Genomic DNA, 17,269 nt, shown 5'->3' with positions numbered 1-17,269 from the left:
GGTTATATGGTGCTCGTCTGCTGACCCGAAAGTCTCTGGTTTGATCCCGGCAGCAGCAGTCTCATTTCGGTGGAGAAGCAATGCTATAGGCCCGTTTACTGTGCAATGTCAGTGCACGTTAAAGAACCCCGCGTGGCCAAAATTCCCGGAGCCCTTCACTATGGCGTCCCTCATAGCCCAAGTCGCTTACTTTGGGATGTTAAACCCCCATAAACTGCATCTTTGCTTTGTATATTGTCACCGACAAACGTAGCAAGAAGCGCGAAACACAGCCGTATACTGGGGCGAGGCTTGCCGAACCGCCGTGTTCATTCGAGACAATAGAAGACGTTCGGCCACGCGCTGGGAGACAGGTTCGGCCACCGGGTGGCGTCGGCAGAATGTCAGCAGTGTGGCAATATGCTCATCTCCACAAACGCGAGGCCAAAGCATGGCAGATACGAGAAGCATGGACTCGGTATGCAGCAAAAGTAATATCTCTAGTAATAAATTACTTTTCCGTGAAATTACTGCTTGAAAGTAGTTCATTAAATTACTAAATTACCAGGTCACAAAAGTAATGAATTACTTTAGAAATTTCCGAGAAAAGTAATTTTATTACTGTAATTTAATTGCTGGCTAATCTGCCACAGACTGATTTCAAGGTGATTGCACACTGCTTTTCATTGAATGCGAAATTCTGACATGATAGCGTCTGCAAATGGTACGACACAAGGCCTTTTGCATTTTTATGGCAAACGCCCCCCTTTTTCCTCCTTTATATTTTTATGGATGTTATGAATGCAATGTTTTAGCAACAACCTTGAATTAGCACCTACGACAAAATTTTTTGCTGGTCTGCACGTGATTGTCTTTATGTCCAGGTTTTGCGCCATTTCCTAGTCCCTGGGATATATTGGCAGTTTCACTTCATTAAAACTTTTGTGAATGTGCTGGCACAATTTTTGAAAAGTTCCTTTTCTAGCGCTTGCAAGTTGTTTTCATATTTTTTTTTTCCCATGGGGCTGAAGATTCATGGCACGTCGTCTGTCAACTGCTTCTTACCGTTTTGAGATACTTTGTCCCATTACATTTCTGCATTGTGGAAGAGGCGCAGCTGCTCTTAAAGGGGTTGTGAAAAGAAAATGAAGCCGCCCGGTTGTAATTTACATTGATTCAATAAATATTGTACATGCCGATTCCGAAATATTTCAGCGCAATATTGAGTCTGCATTTAATAAAGCCCGTTGGAAATCGTTGCTTTTTTGCGCTCGTGAAACGACCATGCGACCCCGGCGGCTGACAGAAGTACTACCCAACTACGTCACATTAAGACGCTTAGAAACTGATATACCTTTCAGTTTCGTTTACCCCAAAATAATAGATTAGTATGAAAGTTAGAAAGCTAAAAAAAGTGTGACAATTATTTGCACACGGAACTTTACTCGGCAAAGAACAGCACGTGACCCTAGATCAGTCATTGACCTGGGATCAGTTTCGGTTTCGATTACGCTTCTCCGTCCTCCGTGGGGTCTTTCGTTTACATGAACTCGATAGCGGGTGGTTCTGTCAGGGCATCGAGTTGAGAAAGGCCGGCCAAACTCGACGACTCTCCGTTTACATGCGCTCAATACGAGTGAGTCAACTCTCGTGGCGCGCCCTGCGAGGTGCGACTACACGAGTTGTCAACCGGCTCCCGCTTCTGTTCTCACCTGCAAAACAAATGTTTTCGGAAACCAAAGCGTGAATGATTGTGTATTTTGCGGAGGCGGTTGCTTGTCAATGCACCCATCGGGTGAAGTGGAAGGGTCGAGTTCAGTCCGACACGACTCGCGGCGTTTTCACGATCCCAATAGCCGGTTTGTGACCAAACAACTCAATCCAACCCAGGCCTCCGGCTGCACGCTACAGTAGCTCGCTGCTCTTTGTGTCGTGGCAGTTCCATCCAGGCTGTGGTTTTCAGCGTGTTATCCGCGTTTCAGTGCACGCCATGCCAACTGTGTGCCTTGTGAGACAGTGCCGCACGACTTACCAGAATGGAAGCAATGTGAGATTTCACAAGTTGCCCGGAGACCCGCAGCGAAGAGCCCTGTGGCTTCGAGCCATTAACCGCGATATGGGCAGTCAGACCGGGTACGTGTGCTCCGAGCACTTTCTACCGGGCGACTACGAAACGAACCTGGATGTCCTTCGAAGCCTCGGTATGGATTTGAAGAATGCTCGCATCAAGCGAGACGCCGTACCGACGCAAAACCTCTCGCCCGGCGCACCGCCAAAAAAGCGGAGAAGGTCCGAGGTAAGTTCGCGAGACGAAAATGATGAACTTTATTACAGTTTGTTGTCCTTTCTTTCGGTTGCTAACAGCTTTTCCTTTTTTAGGAACTACCCGAACCGCAGGATGTGGAAGCAATTTTGACAGCCGAAGAGGCGCAAACTTCGCCTCAAATGGTTGACAGCTGCACACAGACCCCAAGAAACACCTTCACTGTTGCCTGCCAGACTGACGGCCGTGATGTGCGAACACGATGTAAGATTTTCCTTGCAGCAGTGGCGCGTTCGTGTTCTACCCACATTCCACAAGAATAAATTGGGTCGCAATAATTTTTTCGCGGTTTAGGAAGAGGGAAGGAGCACTGTTTGATGCATTCATTGTTCACTGGTACCACTGAATGCTTGACAAATTCTGGAGGAGGCATTCGTGTTGTCAGTTCCAATCTGGGGAAGTGCTGGAATAATGTATAAAATTTTTTTGGGCCTCCGAAGGAAGCCATCACGTATTTCACATGCAGGTAGTGATAGCATAACTGATACCAAGTTTGCCAGTCGCATGCCTATTAGTTGATAATGAGGATTCCATAACTGTGTGATATTAACATTGTATAAACAAACAGCTCTTGGCATTGCATGAGTTTCATTTTCTTCATTAACTTTCAGATACACAGGTGAACCTCCACATTTCCGTGAGAAAGGATATCCACGTGCAGACAGATGCCGGGCAGACCACCAGCGCACACTGTGAAGCTTGCACGAATACAAGCACAGCTCCAGCCTCCACAACGCAACCTGTTTCTTCTCTACCACCTCCTCCCTGCCAAACAGTCCCCTCACTACCAATTGATGGTCGAGCACCATCTCCCATCTCATTCGCTCCACGACAGTCATCCAGCCCCATAGAATCCGAAGCCTCAGACTGTGAAGAGGAGCATAACACTCTGCAGAGCTCGGAGTTTTTCCCATCACTTAACGAGACCTTCTTGGGGTAATAATTATGACTTAATACGTACCCCTTTAGCATGTGCACTGAATGCCGTTCCATTATGATGGCGTGACTAAAAATCAAATCAGTCATTTAGTAGGTAGAAGAGCACATAAGGTTGTCCTCCCTTTTCTCGGGCAGGGGCAGGTATGAGTATCGTACTGTCTGCGCTCGCATAATTTCGATGTGGTGGTGCACATGTCCTCTCTCCAGCTGGCCAACTTCGCACCCTATGAATATTCATAAAGCAGCTCTTGATCCATTGAAATGCTTTTGCAATATTCCATGGCACAAGCAGCTGCTCATGCAGCATCAATGAGACAAAAAAATTTGCAAGCTTTGCAAACCTGTCATAACATTAATTACAAGCAAAAAAAAATGCACAGAATGGAAAAATGCGCACTACAACACAGAAGGCGCAGTGTCGGTGTGGGCAACCATTACATTTACTGCTCTTTAATGCTGTTAAATTCTAGCTTTCAGTTATCTCGGCAGCATCACATGACTATTTAACCATTGCAACTCACTTTACTTTGTTTCAGACTTGACTCCAGCACTGAAGAAGTCCTTCCACAGGATGATAAAAAATTTATAATATTTGAAAGTTGCCTGAAAGAACTATTCCAAGTGTGCCGCAAGTGCTTTGCCGCTTGCAAAAGTGTAAGTCATGTGTCTGGGACATGGCTTCAAATACAGACACTGTGTGCAAACCACCACTTCCTGACATGGTCAAGCCAACCGATGATCAATGGCAAGGCGGCGGGCAACGTGCTGATGTCAGCAGCTATGTTGTTCGCTGGCACCAGTCCCACCTCAGTGCTCCGGATGTTCAACTATGTGAACGTGCAGGTGTTCACGCCACGAACATTCTACAATTACCAACGAGGCTACCTGCTTCCTGCAATCGACAAGGTAGGAGAAAGGTTGTGCATTGTAAAATGAATTGCTGAACCAATATTTCACAATTAGTTACTTCAGTTCAAGCAGTAAGTCATCCAGTAAGTCATCATTTGGAGTCAAAGCACTGAGAAACTTGATCACTCTACCTTGCTTATAATATCGAACAACCTCTCATGAGCTGATCCCCCTCTTGGGTGAAGACCCTGGGTCTGCCCATGTGCCTGTCAACATCAAAAACCCCTCTCGTTTTAAGACACAAGGTTCTATCTGTATGTGCTGATGTAATATCTGGTCTGTGAGGCATGTGTTCGGAAGGGTCCACATACTATCGCAATCAAAAGTTTATTGGACACGAGTACATGGGAAAAAAAATTGTGGCTCTGTTGCGTAATCCAGTCGCCTGAAATGTATCACGGTATGTGGGGGCAAATATGCTCTATACCCTGGCAGCAATACCACGCAGCTTCCTCACAAGACAGAGCTGGAATAATTTTTTTTTCGAGAACACGTGTCCTATAATATTTTGATCGTGAGTTTACATAAAGGGTCCATGAAATGATTTTCTGACAGAATGACCGCAAAGCAGCTTCAATTTCCAAAAGACTCAGCAACAGCTATTCATTTTCGATCCACTGCACTCACTTTTGAAGAAAACAAGGGTAGAAAATTCCAGACGCCTTTTCTCCTCGACTCTCCAATGAATGGTGCGGCCCAAACCGTCATTACAGTGACAAGTCCTGAAGTCGACAGTGCACATCTAGAACATAGGTAGCACCAGACGAGCACAATAATCAAAATAAAAGAGCAACGCTGTTAGCAACATCTGCTGCAAAACAAGTGAAGCAATTAAAGTTCTTCACGCATGCGTACAGTACTGCCCAGAGATTTCTATATGTCCCATTTTATTCAACTATGTATAACACATTAATTGCTTTTGGTTGCGAATTGCAATGGTTCTTCACCCTCATATCTTAAATAAGGAAGAGTTCTGAAAAGAGGTTCTCAAAATCATTTCATGGTACCTGTTAAGAACAGAAGCAGCGTAATAGTGTTCTGCATTTGATGTGATGTTTAAAAACTGCACCTTTGTCATACCAGATCTGGCAACAGCAACAGGAGGAGTTGTTTCGCCAGTTGGAAGGCTGCACTGTGGACTTGGCTGGCGATGGACGCTGCGATTCGCCAGGATTTTGTGCAAAATTTTTAACTTACTCTTTGCACGTTGCCCAGCTAAACAAAATTCTTCACTTCGAGCAAGTGCAAGTCGGGGAGGTAGGTCACAGCTTTTTAATAAAATGGCTCTGTGATGTAACTTAGCTTTTTTTCCCGACAAAAGTGTGCAGATGTACAATCAAGCACCTCCATGGAGAAGTTCGCCTTTGTGAAGAGCCTCAACATGGTGAAGGAGCGGGGGCTGAAGGTGGCGTCAGTGACAACTGACCGGCACGGCCAAGTCACCAAGTATATGCGGACGCAGGAGCCCACCATCCGACACTACTATGATTGTTGGCATATCTCAAAAGGTAGAACCGAATGAACCTACGCTTCGCAGATAAGACTGTTTCCTGCATCATGTTTTGTAGAATGCGGCGAAATTTTAGACTAAATTTCATTGTTCCAAGCAGACTTTACTACAAGAAAAGCGGGGCGCACAGCAAAATTGTAGTGAATATAGTGAAGCAGTGGGAGAGGTTCCTGAATTTGAAGAGGCAAGAAGATGGGGGAAGTTTTATCTGTTTGCTGTCCTTTTTGGCTGTGGTTTATGTCAATGACTATGAGGGAAAGGCCAGCCATGCATGCACAGGTTGCGGATGGGCACTGTGGTGTGAAACCGGATTCCTTGAGTTCTGCAGGCTAGAGGAGGGAAGGTGGGTGTTTCGGGGTGGAAGCTCAAGAGCCAGGTTAACATGTAATGACTGAAGGATTAATCTTCATTAATTATTACACCTCCATTCCAGGCATCAAGAAGAAGCTGGCTGCCCATGCAAAACGAGCTGGATGCAGTGTGCTAAAAGTATGGAATCAGCCAGCCAGTAATCACCTATATTGGTGTGTAGCCCTCAGCGATGGCAGTGCAGAACTACTGACAGACATGTGGAAAAGCATGGAGCGGCACGCTGCAAATATACACACGGGACATCCAGGCCTTTACACGCATTGTGCACACGATGAACTTGGAGAAAGGGAATGGCTAGTTCCTGGTGAGTAATGTAACTATTTGAAAGCAAGATATGCTCTCTGCAAGGAACTGAATTTGTTTCCTAAATGTTCATTTGCTTTCCACATTAGAATCATGTTCTTGTGATGAAGTATGGCATGCGACATGCTTCGTGAAACAGCGAAGTTGCGGGCATCCAGCTAATTTTGAACCTTTCCCAAAGAATTATTTGTTGTTGTCATTGGAAGTTATGCCCGCCTAAAAAGATGGAGAAGGCTTTTTTCGGAGAAGGCTTTCCTGAGAAATTGATTTGTCAATGCAGGGACAACTGCACACAACAAGTTTGTAGAGGTTGTGAGCTCACCTCGTATCCTGAAAGACATCAGGCAACTGGCTCCCTGTACACACACCTTCAGCTTGGAGGCTTTCCACAGTGTACTGATAGGCTTTGCACCAAAGTCTGTATGCTTCTCACCTGAGGGCATGCGTGCAAGGTAAGTAGTGAATGATGTTATGCGAAAATTTACACCTGATGACCCGCTCGAATTATTTGTCTGGTTTTTCAGAACACAACTGGCAATACTCCATTTCAATGAGAATGCCAGCAAAGGACAGGCCACCACAGCTTAAGGACTGTCCAGATGGAAAATAAAGCACCCAAAAGCAAGGAAGGGTACAGCCGTTGCTTGTCCCGTGAAAGCGGAGCCTACATATGGTAAGCAGTTTACTTAGCATTACAAAAACAATTTTTTGTAAACTCTTTAAGGTCCAAGACCTCAAAGGGATACAAAACAAAATGTGGGCTAAGAAAACAAAAACAGAAGTAACTAAAGTGTAACTTCTAATATCGGCAACAAATTCTTTTCTTTAATATTTGAATCTATATGCTCCAAACCATTGTGAAGCCATATTATCAAGCACAGCGTGCCTAAGGATATCCATCATATATGGGCATGACTGCTCTAAGCCACCTGGTGGTGTCAGTGCAACACAATATCGTGGGTTGATGCAGCCTGGGACCAGACAACCCCCAATGACAGCAAACTTGAAAATGGCCATTGGCCACGCTACTATATAGAGTACATTACAGGCCTCGCTTTATGTATATACATTAAAATTTTACTACAATCTTTCACACGTGTACCAGCATCTAACTTTCAACTTTGTATTTAGAATATAGGCTTGGCCAGCATTTTGGTGACATATTCATCCAACCAATCAAAGTACAACCTTTGTCCGTAACGTTTTGAGACTGATTTATTTTCTTCTCTAGAAATGATTCCTGAAAGGAAATGTTGGTGTGTATGTGCCATCTTTCCAAGCTAACCTGAGCAATTTACATGTAGGAAAATACGTTGTCACTGGTCGTCTGTCCATTCTACTGTGACGAAATGTGGAGATGGACGTCCACCTCGAACAGCGTGCAAACATTAAATTCTGAGTGAAGCTTGGCACGACAGCCACACAGACATATGAGCTCCTTCGTGACGTTTACAGCAACTAGACATTTTCACGGGCGCAAGTTTTCGAGTGGCACAAGAGGTTCATTTCGGGGAGAACATCGGTGGAAGACAACACAAGGCAGGGACGCCCTTCAACCTCACGGACTGAAAACAACGTGGCTCGGATCAGGGAAATCGTACCGCGATGACGGAAGGCTGCACACTGCTCTCAGCGTGATAAAATTTCTCGCCAAGCACAGCATTACTGTACTTCCCCATCTGCCATACTCGCCTGGCCTCTCTCCATGCGATTTTTACCTGTTGCCTCCTGTGAAGAGAGCCCTAAAAGGTAACTGAATTAGGAGCGTGGAGGCCATTCAAGACGCCACGACAAAGGAGCTGACAGCCCTGCCAAAAGAGGCATTTTCCAACTGTTTCCAAGACCTCAAGAAGCGTTGGGAGCTGTGTATAGACTTCAAGGGAGACTATTCTGAAGGGGTGTTGCACAAATGCTTTCAATGTTAAACGCATTTTTTTAATGGACTCATTCTCGGAACATTACGGACAAAGGTTGTATTCAATTTCAGCCACCAAGTTCTATTGTAGGCGTTTCCAAGAAAACCTAAAATATGGGTGTGTATGGGCATAAACAAAGCAGTATCTCCTATACCCTCTTTAGTACGCTTCAGCACGCTCTTTTTGTATAACCGGTTAGTGTCAGGAATGTTGGCATTAATAATGCTGATGTTATTATATGCACGCTTGTTGTTTTCCAGATTATGTTGGCCTGCTTCTGAAGGAGACAGTCCATTGCTGTGAACAGTGGCCGTCTTTCAAGGCAGCTTTTGCGGAAAACCTTTCGACTGCCCCACCCCCCATGAGTCGCTCTTTCCCGAGGCCCTCTAAGAATGAACTCGTGGCAGCAAGAAGGTCTAGGTTTGCCAGTAGCATGGGGCGCACCACTGTCTAGTACAGGTGCGTATTCCCTAAAATTACGAAATCAGTGTTGAAGGATAGGCCCATTACTTTCAAAACAAGTTGTAGTCTGGTCGCATGTTAATACGCATGAATTTATGCAGGGCGTGTTGCTGGGCTAGTTGTTTTTTGATCAGACATCGTGGATTCACAACGCTTGCATACGAGGACACAGAGCGGACATGCAAAACTGTGCAGCTGTCTGTGTGTCCTCTCTTTGTCCCCGGCTATAAGTGCTGTGATTCCATGATGTCTGCCATGAAGCATGGCAGAGGTTGAAGTGTAGATCGTCACACACTCAGACAAAAAAAAGAAATACTCTCCATCTCTCAAAAGCATAGGTTGGGATAGAGTGCGAAAATGCAATCAATCTGTCCCTACCTATGCCTTGTACGCAACATCAGCACATTAAAAATAATAACATGATAACAAAGTGGATGCAGATGAAACTTTATAAAAATATTATTCAGAAATGGATGGATACAAGTATAGGATTTTTAAAAGCAACCCTTTCACAAAAATAATGAACACCTAGGGGGTGCTACTTCTTTCAAATGCTCCCATCTGCAGCGAAACTTTTCTCACTTTGAAGTCTCTTGTCCCAAAGGTGCATTCCCGTCTTCCATACTTTTTGAATTGCATAATACAGTGATGTGCGGTTAATATGGACACTTTTGTTTCCAGAAAAAATTATTTAAAATATGAGTGGTCAAAAATAACGAATGAAGGTCAAAACTCAGCTACTCAGCCAGAGTACCCTTGTTCGAACCTGACCGTGGCGGCTGCATTTCGATGGAGGTGAAACACAAAAGGCGTCAGTGTGCTGTGTGATGTCAGTGCACGTTAAAGATCCCCAGGTGGCCAAATTATTCTGGCGCCCGCCACTAAGGCACCTCTTTCTGTCTTTCTTCTGTCAGTTCCTCCTCTAACCGTTCCCTTACTGCATGGTTGGACACCTAGACATGAGACACTGCGCCATTTCCTTTCCCAACAACCAATTTTCGACTGCATATTATACCCAATGAGCAAGGTCCCAGAGGACCAAAGCAATGTCTGCAAAACTGAGACAAAATGTATCTTCTTTTGCTTTTGGTTTCCAAATAAGCTGTCCATAGTCTACGCAGAGAGTTTATATATCACCAAGGCAGAATGGAATGGGAGGGGATCAGTCCTTGAAAATTGTCCTTATAGCAAGGTGTCCATGTTAACAAGACATGACTGCAAGTTCACAAGCATTGCTGAACAAACTTCTAGAGCCCTTGTGCATACTGGAAACCAGTGTAACCTTCCGATGGAAATCTCTCCCTTATTTGGCATACAGCACAAGCAGGGAGGACCTTCCGGTGATGTCTGCCCAGGCGTCCCCAAAGCCAGTGTGCAAGCTGGCTGTAGCTGATGTAGCGGTACCTCCTGTTGACAAGAGAAAAACAAGAGTTACTATTTTTTTCAGCATAGCAAAATGAAAGTTCAGTTTCAGGCTTTTACAATGCTGAAAGCTAATCATGTTATCAGTGTCTGTACAGTTAGTTCCAACGTCATTGTTTGCAAGTTAAATCATGTGATTGTCACTGTGTGTTCTTCCTGGCAGCATTGTGAACTCTGAATTCTATTGCAACATTTTGAAGTTATTGACAGAGAATGGTAGACAACAAAAATGCAACAGTGGCATGACCCCAATTTCGTGGCAGCATTGAAACTTTTTATTCATGGTACCACGGTTCTCCACAGGCAGCACAGGCAAATGTTGCTGAACTACTATATTGGCGCGTGCTCATGGGAGCGCGCCGACGATGAAGACGAAGTGTGCGTGTGCCAGTGGACAAAGACGAAGTGTGTGTGTGGTTCAGACAGCCATCTTGTGAGTTCCCTGCTGTGCGTTGGACTTCGCTGAGACTGTGATCTGTGCCGGTCCTGTCTTCGTTACATTTTTGGTGGAGGTGCTGGGTACTTTCCAACATCTACGTGCCCCGAAGGCTCTCAATGAACACGGATTTGACTCCGATTCATCGCAGTACGAGCCGCCGAATCCAAGGTCAGTCACCAGAGTACGGTCCGTTATCCCCTAGGACCAGGGCTCCAGCTGCGACGCGCAGGACTGACGCGGCACCTATGGCTAGCAACGGAGACGCGGCAGCTATGGCTGACAACGGGAACTCAGCTGCTCATTTCCTGGTCCTCCAGCCGCGAACGCCGCCGACCTTCCATGGCGAAGTGTTTGAGGACGCGGAGGACTGGCTTGACCAGTTCGAGCGCTTTGCCAGGTACAACGGCTGGGATGCGGAGCGGAAGCTGCACAATGTTTACTTCGCTCTTGACGACTCGGCGCGGACGTGGTACGAGAACCACGAGACAACGTTTCCTTCTTGGGAACGGTTCCGTAGCCAGTTGCTGGCGACCTACGTCAACACCGACCGTCGGGAACGAGCTGAGTCGGCGCTGCAGTCAAGGAACCAGCGACCCAATGAGAGCGTCGCAATGTATTATGAGGACATGACACGACTGTTCAGAAGGGCGGATCCAAGAAAGTGCGCCACCTGATGCGCGGGATAAAAGAACTGTTTGCTGGGCTTGTGCGAAACCCACCTAACACCACTTCGGAGTTTCTATCGGAGGCCACTACCGTCGAAAAGACCCTGCAACAACGCGCCCGCTATTACAATCGCGCCGTGAACATCGTATCAACTGCCGACTTTGCCCCAGCCTCCAGCGACTCCGCTGACACCCTTCGGGAGCTGGTTCGATCTATTGTCAAAGAAGAGCTGCACAAAATGCACCTCTCTGCCCAGTCGCAGCAGCAGTGTCCATCGTTAGCACAAATTATCCGAGAGGAAGTGCAGCAGGTGGTTCCTGAACCTGTTGCCCCTGCTGCCCTTACACCGACGCCCCCGCGCCAGACGTACGCGTCGGTACTCCGACAGAACTGCGACCTCGCCCCTTGGAGCACCAGCCCATCTGCATCTGCTTTCCAGCCGCGGCCCCCGCCTGTCCCTGTGTTGTCCGAAGCCAGGCTGCGGAAGACGGACGTGTGGCGGGCACCTGACCAGCGGCCCCTTTGCTACCACTGCGGTGAGGCTGGCCATATCTTGCGGTGGTGCCCTTATCGTCGAGCTGGAATTCGCGGATTTCATCCGCGAGTCCCCTATCCGCCCAATGGCGAACGGTCCCGCGAAATTGAGGAGCACCTGTCAACGCGCCGGGATCATACTCACACTGATTTCCCTCGCCCTGACTACCGCCCACCAACCTCTACCCGCTATCGTTCGCCGAGTCCCCGTCCTCCGACAAGCCGTTTCAGCCGCTCACTGAGTCCTCGCCGGGGAAACTAGACCCAGCGGCCTGCGGAGGTAAGGCCGCTGACGAGCGAACAGCCGAACATCCTCCATCGCGTTCCCGACCAGACGACGGCTATCAAACGAGGACACGTGACGATCACAAAGGATGTGCAGCTTCGAACTTACCGGTCGATATCGACGATTTAGCGGTTACGGCATTGGTTGATACGGGAGCGGACTATTCGGTTATGAGCAACGAGCTAGCAAAAGAACTGAGGAAAGTTTTAACCGCGTGGACTGGGCCTCAGATTCGCACAGCTGGTGGGCACCCAATTACCCCTGTTAGCCGGTGTACGGGGAGAGTTACAATCGACGGATTTATTTACGTTTGTGACTTTGTTGTCCTACCTCACTGTTCGCGCGATGTCATTCTCGGCCTGGACTTTTTACAAGCTAACGGCGCCGTTATCAATTTACAAGAGCCGCGCGTGACGTTTTCGCCGACGCAAGCAATTGAAATAGCCGACCCAGACGACTCCAGGATACCCGCCCTGCGTATTGCTGCTGATGACGTGACGGTGCCTCCGCGGTGCAGCATGATGGTCCCCGTGCAAAGTGACTCGCCCGGTGATCGAGACGTTATGGCAGAGAGAAACGTCAGCCTTCTACTCGAGAAAGGGATCTGCGCTGCAAGAGGGCTTGTTCGCTTACAGGATCGCTCTGCGACACTCTTGATCACCAACTTCGGAACAGAGTTCCAGCCTATTGCGAAAGGAACGGCCGTCGCATACGTTACCGACTTCGTTGAGCCCGCAGAAATATGTGCTCTGGGGCTACCGTCGCCGGACGGACGCGATGCAGCAACCGTTCTGTCTACCGTGGACATTAATCCCGGCTTGTCGGTGGGTCAGAAGCAGCGCTTGTTAGAGCTCCTTCACGATTTCGCAGAGTGCTTCGCCACGACATCAAAGGTAGGGCGCACCCCGGTAGCCAAACACCGCATCATCGTCAACGAGGAGACTAGCCCCATATCCCAACACCCGTACAGAGTGTCGCCGGTGGGACGGGAGGCTATACGATCCCAAGTACAAGAAATGGGACGGCTTGCGAGATGGAGCCTTCGCCTCCAGGAATACGACATCACGGTAGTGTACAAGTCCAGCCGTAAGCACAATGACGCCGATTGCTTGTCACGTGCACCTGCCGACGTTGCTCCGGCCGAAACTGAGGACGACTTCCCGTTTCTTGCTCTCGTCACGTCGTCCAATATGGCCCGGCGTCAACGGGCTGACTCAGAGTTGCGTCTGCTCATCGAGCATCTGGAGGGCCTGAAGACGTTAAGCTGTTCCGCGGCTTTTCGTTCGAGGTTTGGGTTCCTACAGTCTCCGAGATAGCGTCCTTTACAAGAGGAACTTCGCCCATAACACGGAAACCTTTCTTATGGTTGTGCCATCCGAACTCCGTCCAGAAATCTTGCACGCCTGCCACGAAGAGCCATCGGCTGGCCATTTGGGTGTTACGCGGACGTATGCCCGCATTCGTGCGAAGTATTACTGGCCAAAGTTGCTCTCATCAGTCCAGCAATATGTGAGGACCTGCCGTGACTGCCAGCGACGAAAGACACCACCAGTTAAACCCGCAGGGCTTCTCCAGCCCCTCCCACCGCCTACAACACCTTTCCAACAAGTGGGCATGGACTTGCTGGGCCCATTCCCATTGTCTTCCTCTGGGAACAAATGGATTGTTGTGGTGACGGACTACTTAACGCGGTACGCCGAGACACAGGCGCTCCCCCACGCTAGTGCTCCAGAAGTGGCTCAGTTTTTTATGACATCAATCGTCTTGCGTCACGGTGCGCCATCAGTCGTCATCACGGACCGTGGAACCGCCTTTACGGCGGCATTAATGCAATCTCTCTTCGAACTCATCCACACCAGTCACCGGAAGACAACAGCCTATCATCCCCAAACAAACGGCTTGACTGAACGCCTCAACCGGACGCTTGCAGTTATGCTTGCTATGTATATCGATGTTGAGCATCGTACGTGGGACGAAGTTCTTCCTTATGCAACCTTCGCCTACAATACGGCAGAACAGGAGACTACCCGTCTTACACCTTTCCAGCTGGTCTACGGACGGTGTGTCACTACCATGCTGGATGCTATGCTACCCGCTGCTCACGACGACGGAGACATCGGCCCCTACGCTGACGTTGACACATTCGTCCAGCGGGCTGAAGAAGCCCGCCAACTCGCGCAAGGTGCCGGATTCGACATCAACAACAACTCGACGCTGGTCGCTACAACCTCCGCCACCGATGCGTTCGGTATGAGCCCGGCGACTCTGTATGGGTATGGACACCTGTGCGCCGCCGAAAAGCTCCTCCGATGCTACTTCGGTCCGTACGAGGTGGTTCGTCGTATAAGTGATGTCACATACGAAGTTTTTCCGCGGGACACAACCTCCTCACCACGTCGGCGCCATCCGACCGAGACTGTCCACGTGGCGCGCATGAAGCCCTACCATGACAGGCTGCAACCCGCCGCTTTACCAGCTTAACAGCTCTCTGTATTCTCTGCCGTCCGCCGTCTATACCGAACATTACCTTTGCTGTCCGTGTTCGTTTCCGGCGTTGGGCCGCCGCCTTGATGGAGGGGGTAATGGCGCGTGCTCATGGGAGCGCGCCGACGATGAAGACGAAGCGTGCGTGTGCCGGTGGACAAAGACGAAGTGTGTGTGTGGTTCGGACAGCCATCTTGTGAGTTCCCTGCTGTGCGCTGGACTTCGCTGAGACTGTGATCTGTGCCGGTCCTGTCTTCGTTACAATATTCATACGAAGTTGCGAGAGCAGGAAAGCATTTATTTACAAGGCCAAAGCGGGGATTGGGCACGTCACTGAACAGTCAGTGGCGAGCACCATAGCTCATTTTTGCGCCCACCGAGTCTGTCGTCATTTTCTCACTGCACTATAGCGCGGCTTAGCATTTCGCCCCAGGTCAGTTGAAGCTTGTCCTCAAGCAATTTAGACAGCATTGTGATGGCAGCATTTGAGGGAGGCTATGTGAGTCCATTCGGCCATTCGGCCAGTCCATTCGGCCTTAGACACGCACCAAGGCTTCTGTCTGATGGGCAGAGCAGTACCAGTGTTAATCTATAGTGTTGCATGCCATAAATTGGCAGCGGAGAGGAAGTGGCTGGCTGAGCAAAATCAAACATTGACACATACTGGCTAAGAACAGCCTGTAATGCAAGCAGTTCGGACGACAAAAGCGACTTGTTAATCATGCGATCGATATTGACGGTGAAGTCTGTGGCTCGACTGGAATGCTCACACTTAGATATGGATCTGATAGTATGAATGTCATAAGCATCAAATCAAGCGAGTTTAAGCCCCAACAGGATCAGAACAGGTTCTGATGAGGCATTCACTGTCCACACTTGTGCGCAACCGTCATCTACGATAAGAACGACCTGTGGCACGAGAACATTCTGTTTCGCAGTGTTGTTCACATCTGGCTCAAAAAGCAAGGCTCAAAGCACTTTTTGTGCGGTGTTCAATGCAAAGCTATTTGTGTAATTAAATAATTCTGTTTGATTTTGTGATACCACCTCTTCTGTCACGCTGGTCGGCCCTACCACTTTACAACTTTAGAGCTGGTGGGTGGAGCTGCGGAACAGCTGGGAGTTTCAAAGAGGTATGCCTTGCACCGTCAGCACATGCAAGATGCCAGTGTCGACACGTTTAAGACAGCTTTACTGTGTGACTGCTGAAGATGCGGATTTTATATACCATGCTGTGGCACAAGCGTCCACACATTAGTAGAAGTGATGATGGATGCAATGAAGTCTATCAGCAAATTCTTTTTAATTGAAACGATTTGTATGGCACACTATAGAATGTTACCACCTCATGCACGTTGCCAAAAAATGATGGCAATGAGGACAGCGTTGGAATGGTGATTGTTCTGGCAGTCAGTGGGGCTAGGTTACTTTGCTATGAAATTCCATTTTGTACAGTCTCCTGCGAAATAAAGGATTGATTGTTTTGTACTGATTTTACTGCAGTTCTCACAATCCTTTCCATTGCAATCGGCTTCTCTAGTGCTGCACCTGTTAAAGATGTAAACTCAGCCAATAAAACAGAAATGTGTCTGGCCAGCATCCTTACAACTATGTGCATGATCTTCAACTGCATTATCCAAGTTCACACATGCCAGAAGACACATCTCATCTGCTTGCACGTTTACTCGAGAATATTTTACCGCCTGAGTAGCAAAACATCGTGATCGTCCACGCATATGAAAAAAGACCACCGATGTTGTGTTCGCACTCGCGTGCCGCGATGTGTATACACACCGTGGCACATAGTGCAAACACATCGGCGCATTTACGCATTTTCCTAGGGAGCGATGTCATCCCAGAAGTTATCGCTAGGTTGAAGTCTTTGATGAGCACTGGCTCCCCGTTTGATTACAGCGCTTCGCATGTGAGAAAAGAGCAAAAAAAGGCGGTCGCTTGTTCATGCTGCGTCTCCCTTTGAGCATTGTTCTTACCCTGTGTGCTCGACGCGTAGCCCATGATCCAAAAGCATTTGCAGTGCCACCGTAAGCACCACCTCGTCGAGGCACAGGGTGTAAAAGTGGGGGTGCTCCGTGATGCACCCGGACGGCTGCTTCACAGTCGCTGCAGGGATCTCGCGGCAGCAGGTGCTCTCGAGTGCAGTGGGCATCGACACGCACCGCCCGCAGAAACACCTATTCGAATGCTTCAGTTAGCGATTGCACTCTCTCGAAAACTGCTCAACGTAAGCAACAAGATTCGGACATACCAGTGTGTATTCCCGACACGACCGGGTTCGGGAGGCTCACGGTCGGGGCTTCCGAAAGTAGCGGTTGTGCCGCGGGCTACGACCGCTAGTTGCTGGCCGCACGCTCCGTCTTCGCAGCCATTGTCACTGCCACCGCTATCGTCCTCTGACGACGGCTGATCTGGCACCCGCAAAGGTGTGTCGCCGTACGGCTCAAACCCCAACAGCCGACTCCTTTCCAGCAAGCGACGCTGCAGCTCGGGAAGATCAGCCATTTTTAAATAACCTTCGGCGCGTGATGCAGCGTGACGTCATTTTGACGCCACTTTTGAGTACATATAGTGCTCTGACCTCGGTCAACTATGGGCCAGCAGGCCTCGCTAAGCCGCCATGTTGTGTCGGCGACAGAAGCCTCGGATTGGCTACTTATGATGACGTTTCCTGCAGAGTTGAGGAGCACGCGTGCCGGGAAATCGAAAT

At 48.5% G+C, this 17,269-nt stretch overlaps 1 protein-coding gene and 1 pseudogene across 1 annotated transcript; one reads left to right on the top strand and one right to left on the bottom strand.

Moving 5' to 3' along the window:
- The first annotated feature begins 6,602 nt into the window (after nt 1–6,602).
- On the top strand, nt 6,603–8,715 carry LOC144120022 (uncharacterized; annotated as a pseudogene).
- A 429-nt stretch (nt 8,716–9,144) lies between these two features.
- LOC144121776 (uncharacterized) lies at nt 9,145–17,064 on the bottom strand. Its single transcript, XM_077655172.1, has 3 exons — nt 16,811–17,064; nt 16,536–16,736; nt 9,145–10,120 (listed from the first exon to the last, which is right to left on the bottom strand). Exons 1-3 carry the CDS (start codon nt 17,062–17,064, stop codon nt 9,961–9,963), a joined length of 615 nt encoding a protein of 204 aa, XP_077511298.1. The 3' UTR covers nt 9,145–9,960.
- Nucleotides 17,065–17,269: the final 205 nt, after the last annotated feature.

This window comes from Amblyomma americanum, chromosome 2 (genome assembly GCF_052857255.1).
Source record: "Amblyomma americanum isolate KBUSLIRL-KWMA chromosome 2, ASM5285725v1, whole genome shotgun sequence".
NCBI classification, from domain to species: domain Eukaryota; kingdom Metazoa; phylum Arthropoda; class Arachnida; order Ixodida; family Ixodidae; genus Amblyomma; species Amblyomma americanum.
The sequence above is the reverse complement of the archived record's forward strand: the minus strand, read 5'-3'. Positions and strand labels throughout refer to the sequence as shown.

Coding starts and splice junctions, on each gene's coding strand:
- LOC144121776 (XM_077655172.1), bottom strand. CDS start 17,064: ATGGCTGATCTTCCCGAGCTGCAGCGTCGCTTGCTGGAAAGGAGTCGG. Junction 16,737..16,810: donor CGTGTCGGGAATACACACTG/GTATGTCCGAAT, acceptor GCATTCGAATAG/GTGTTTCTGCGGGCGGTGCG. Junction 10,121..16,535: donor CTACGCGTCGAGCACACAGG/GTAAGAACAATG, acceptor TCTTGTCAACAG/GAGGTACCGCTACATCAGCT.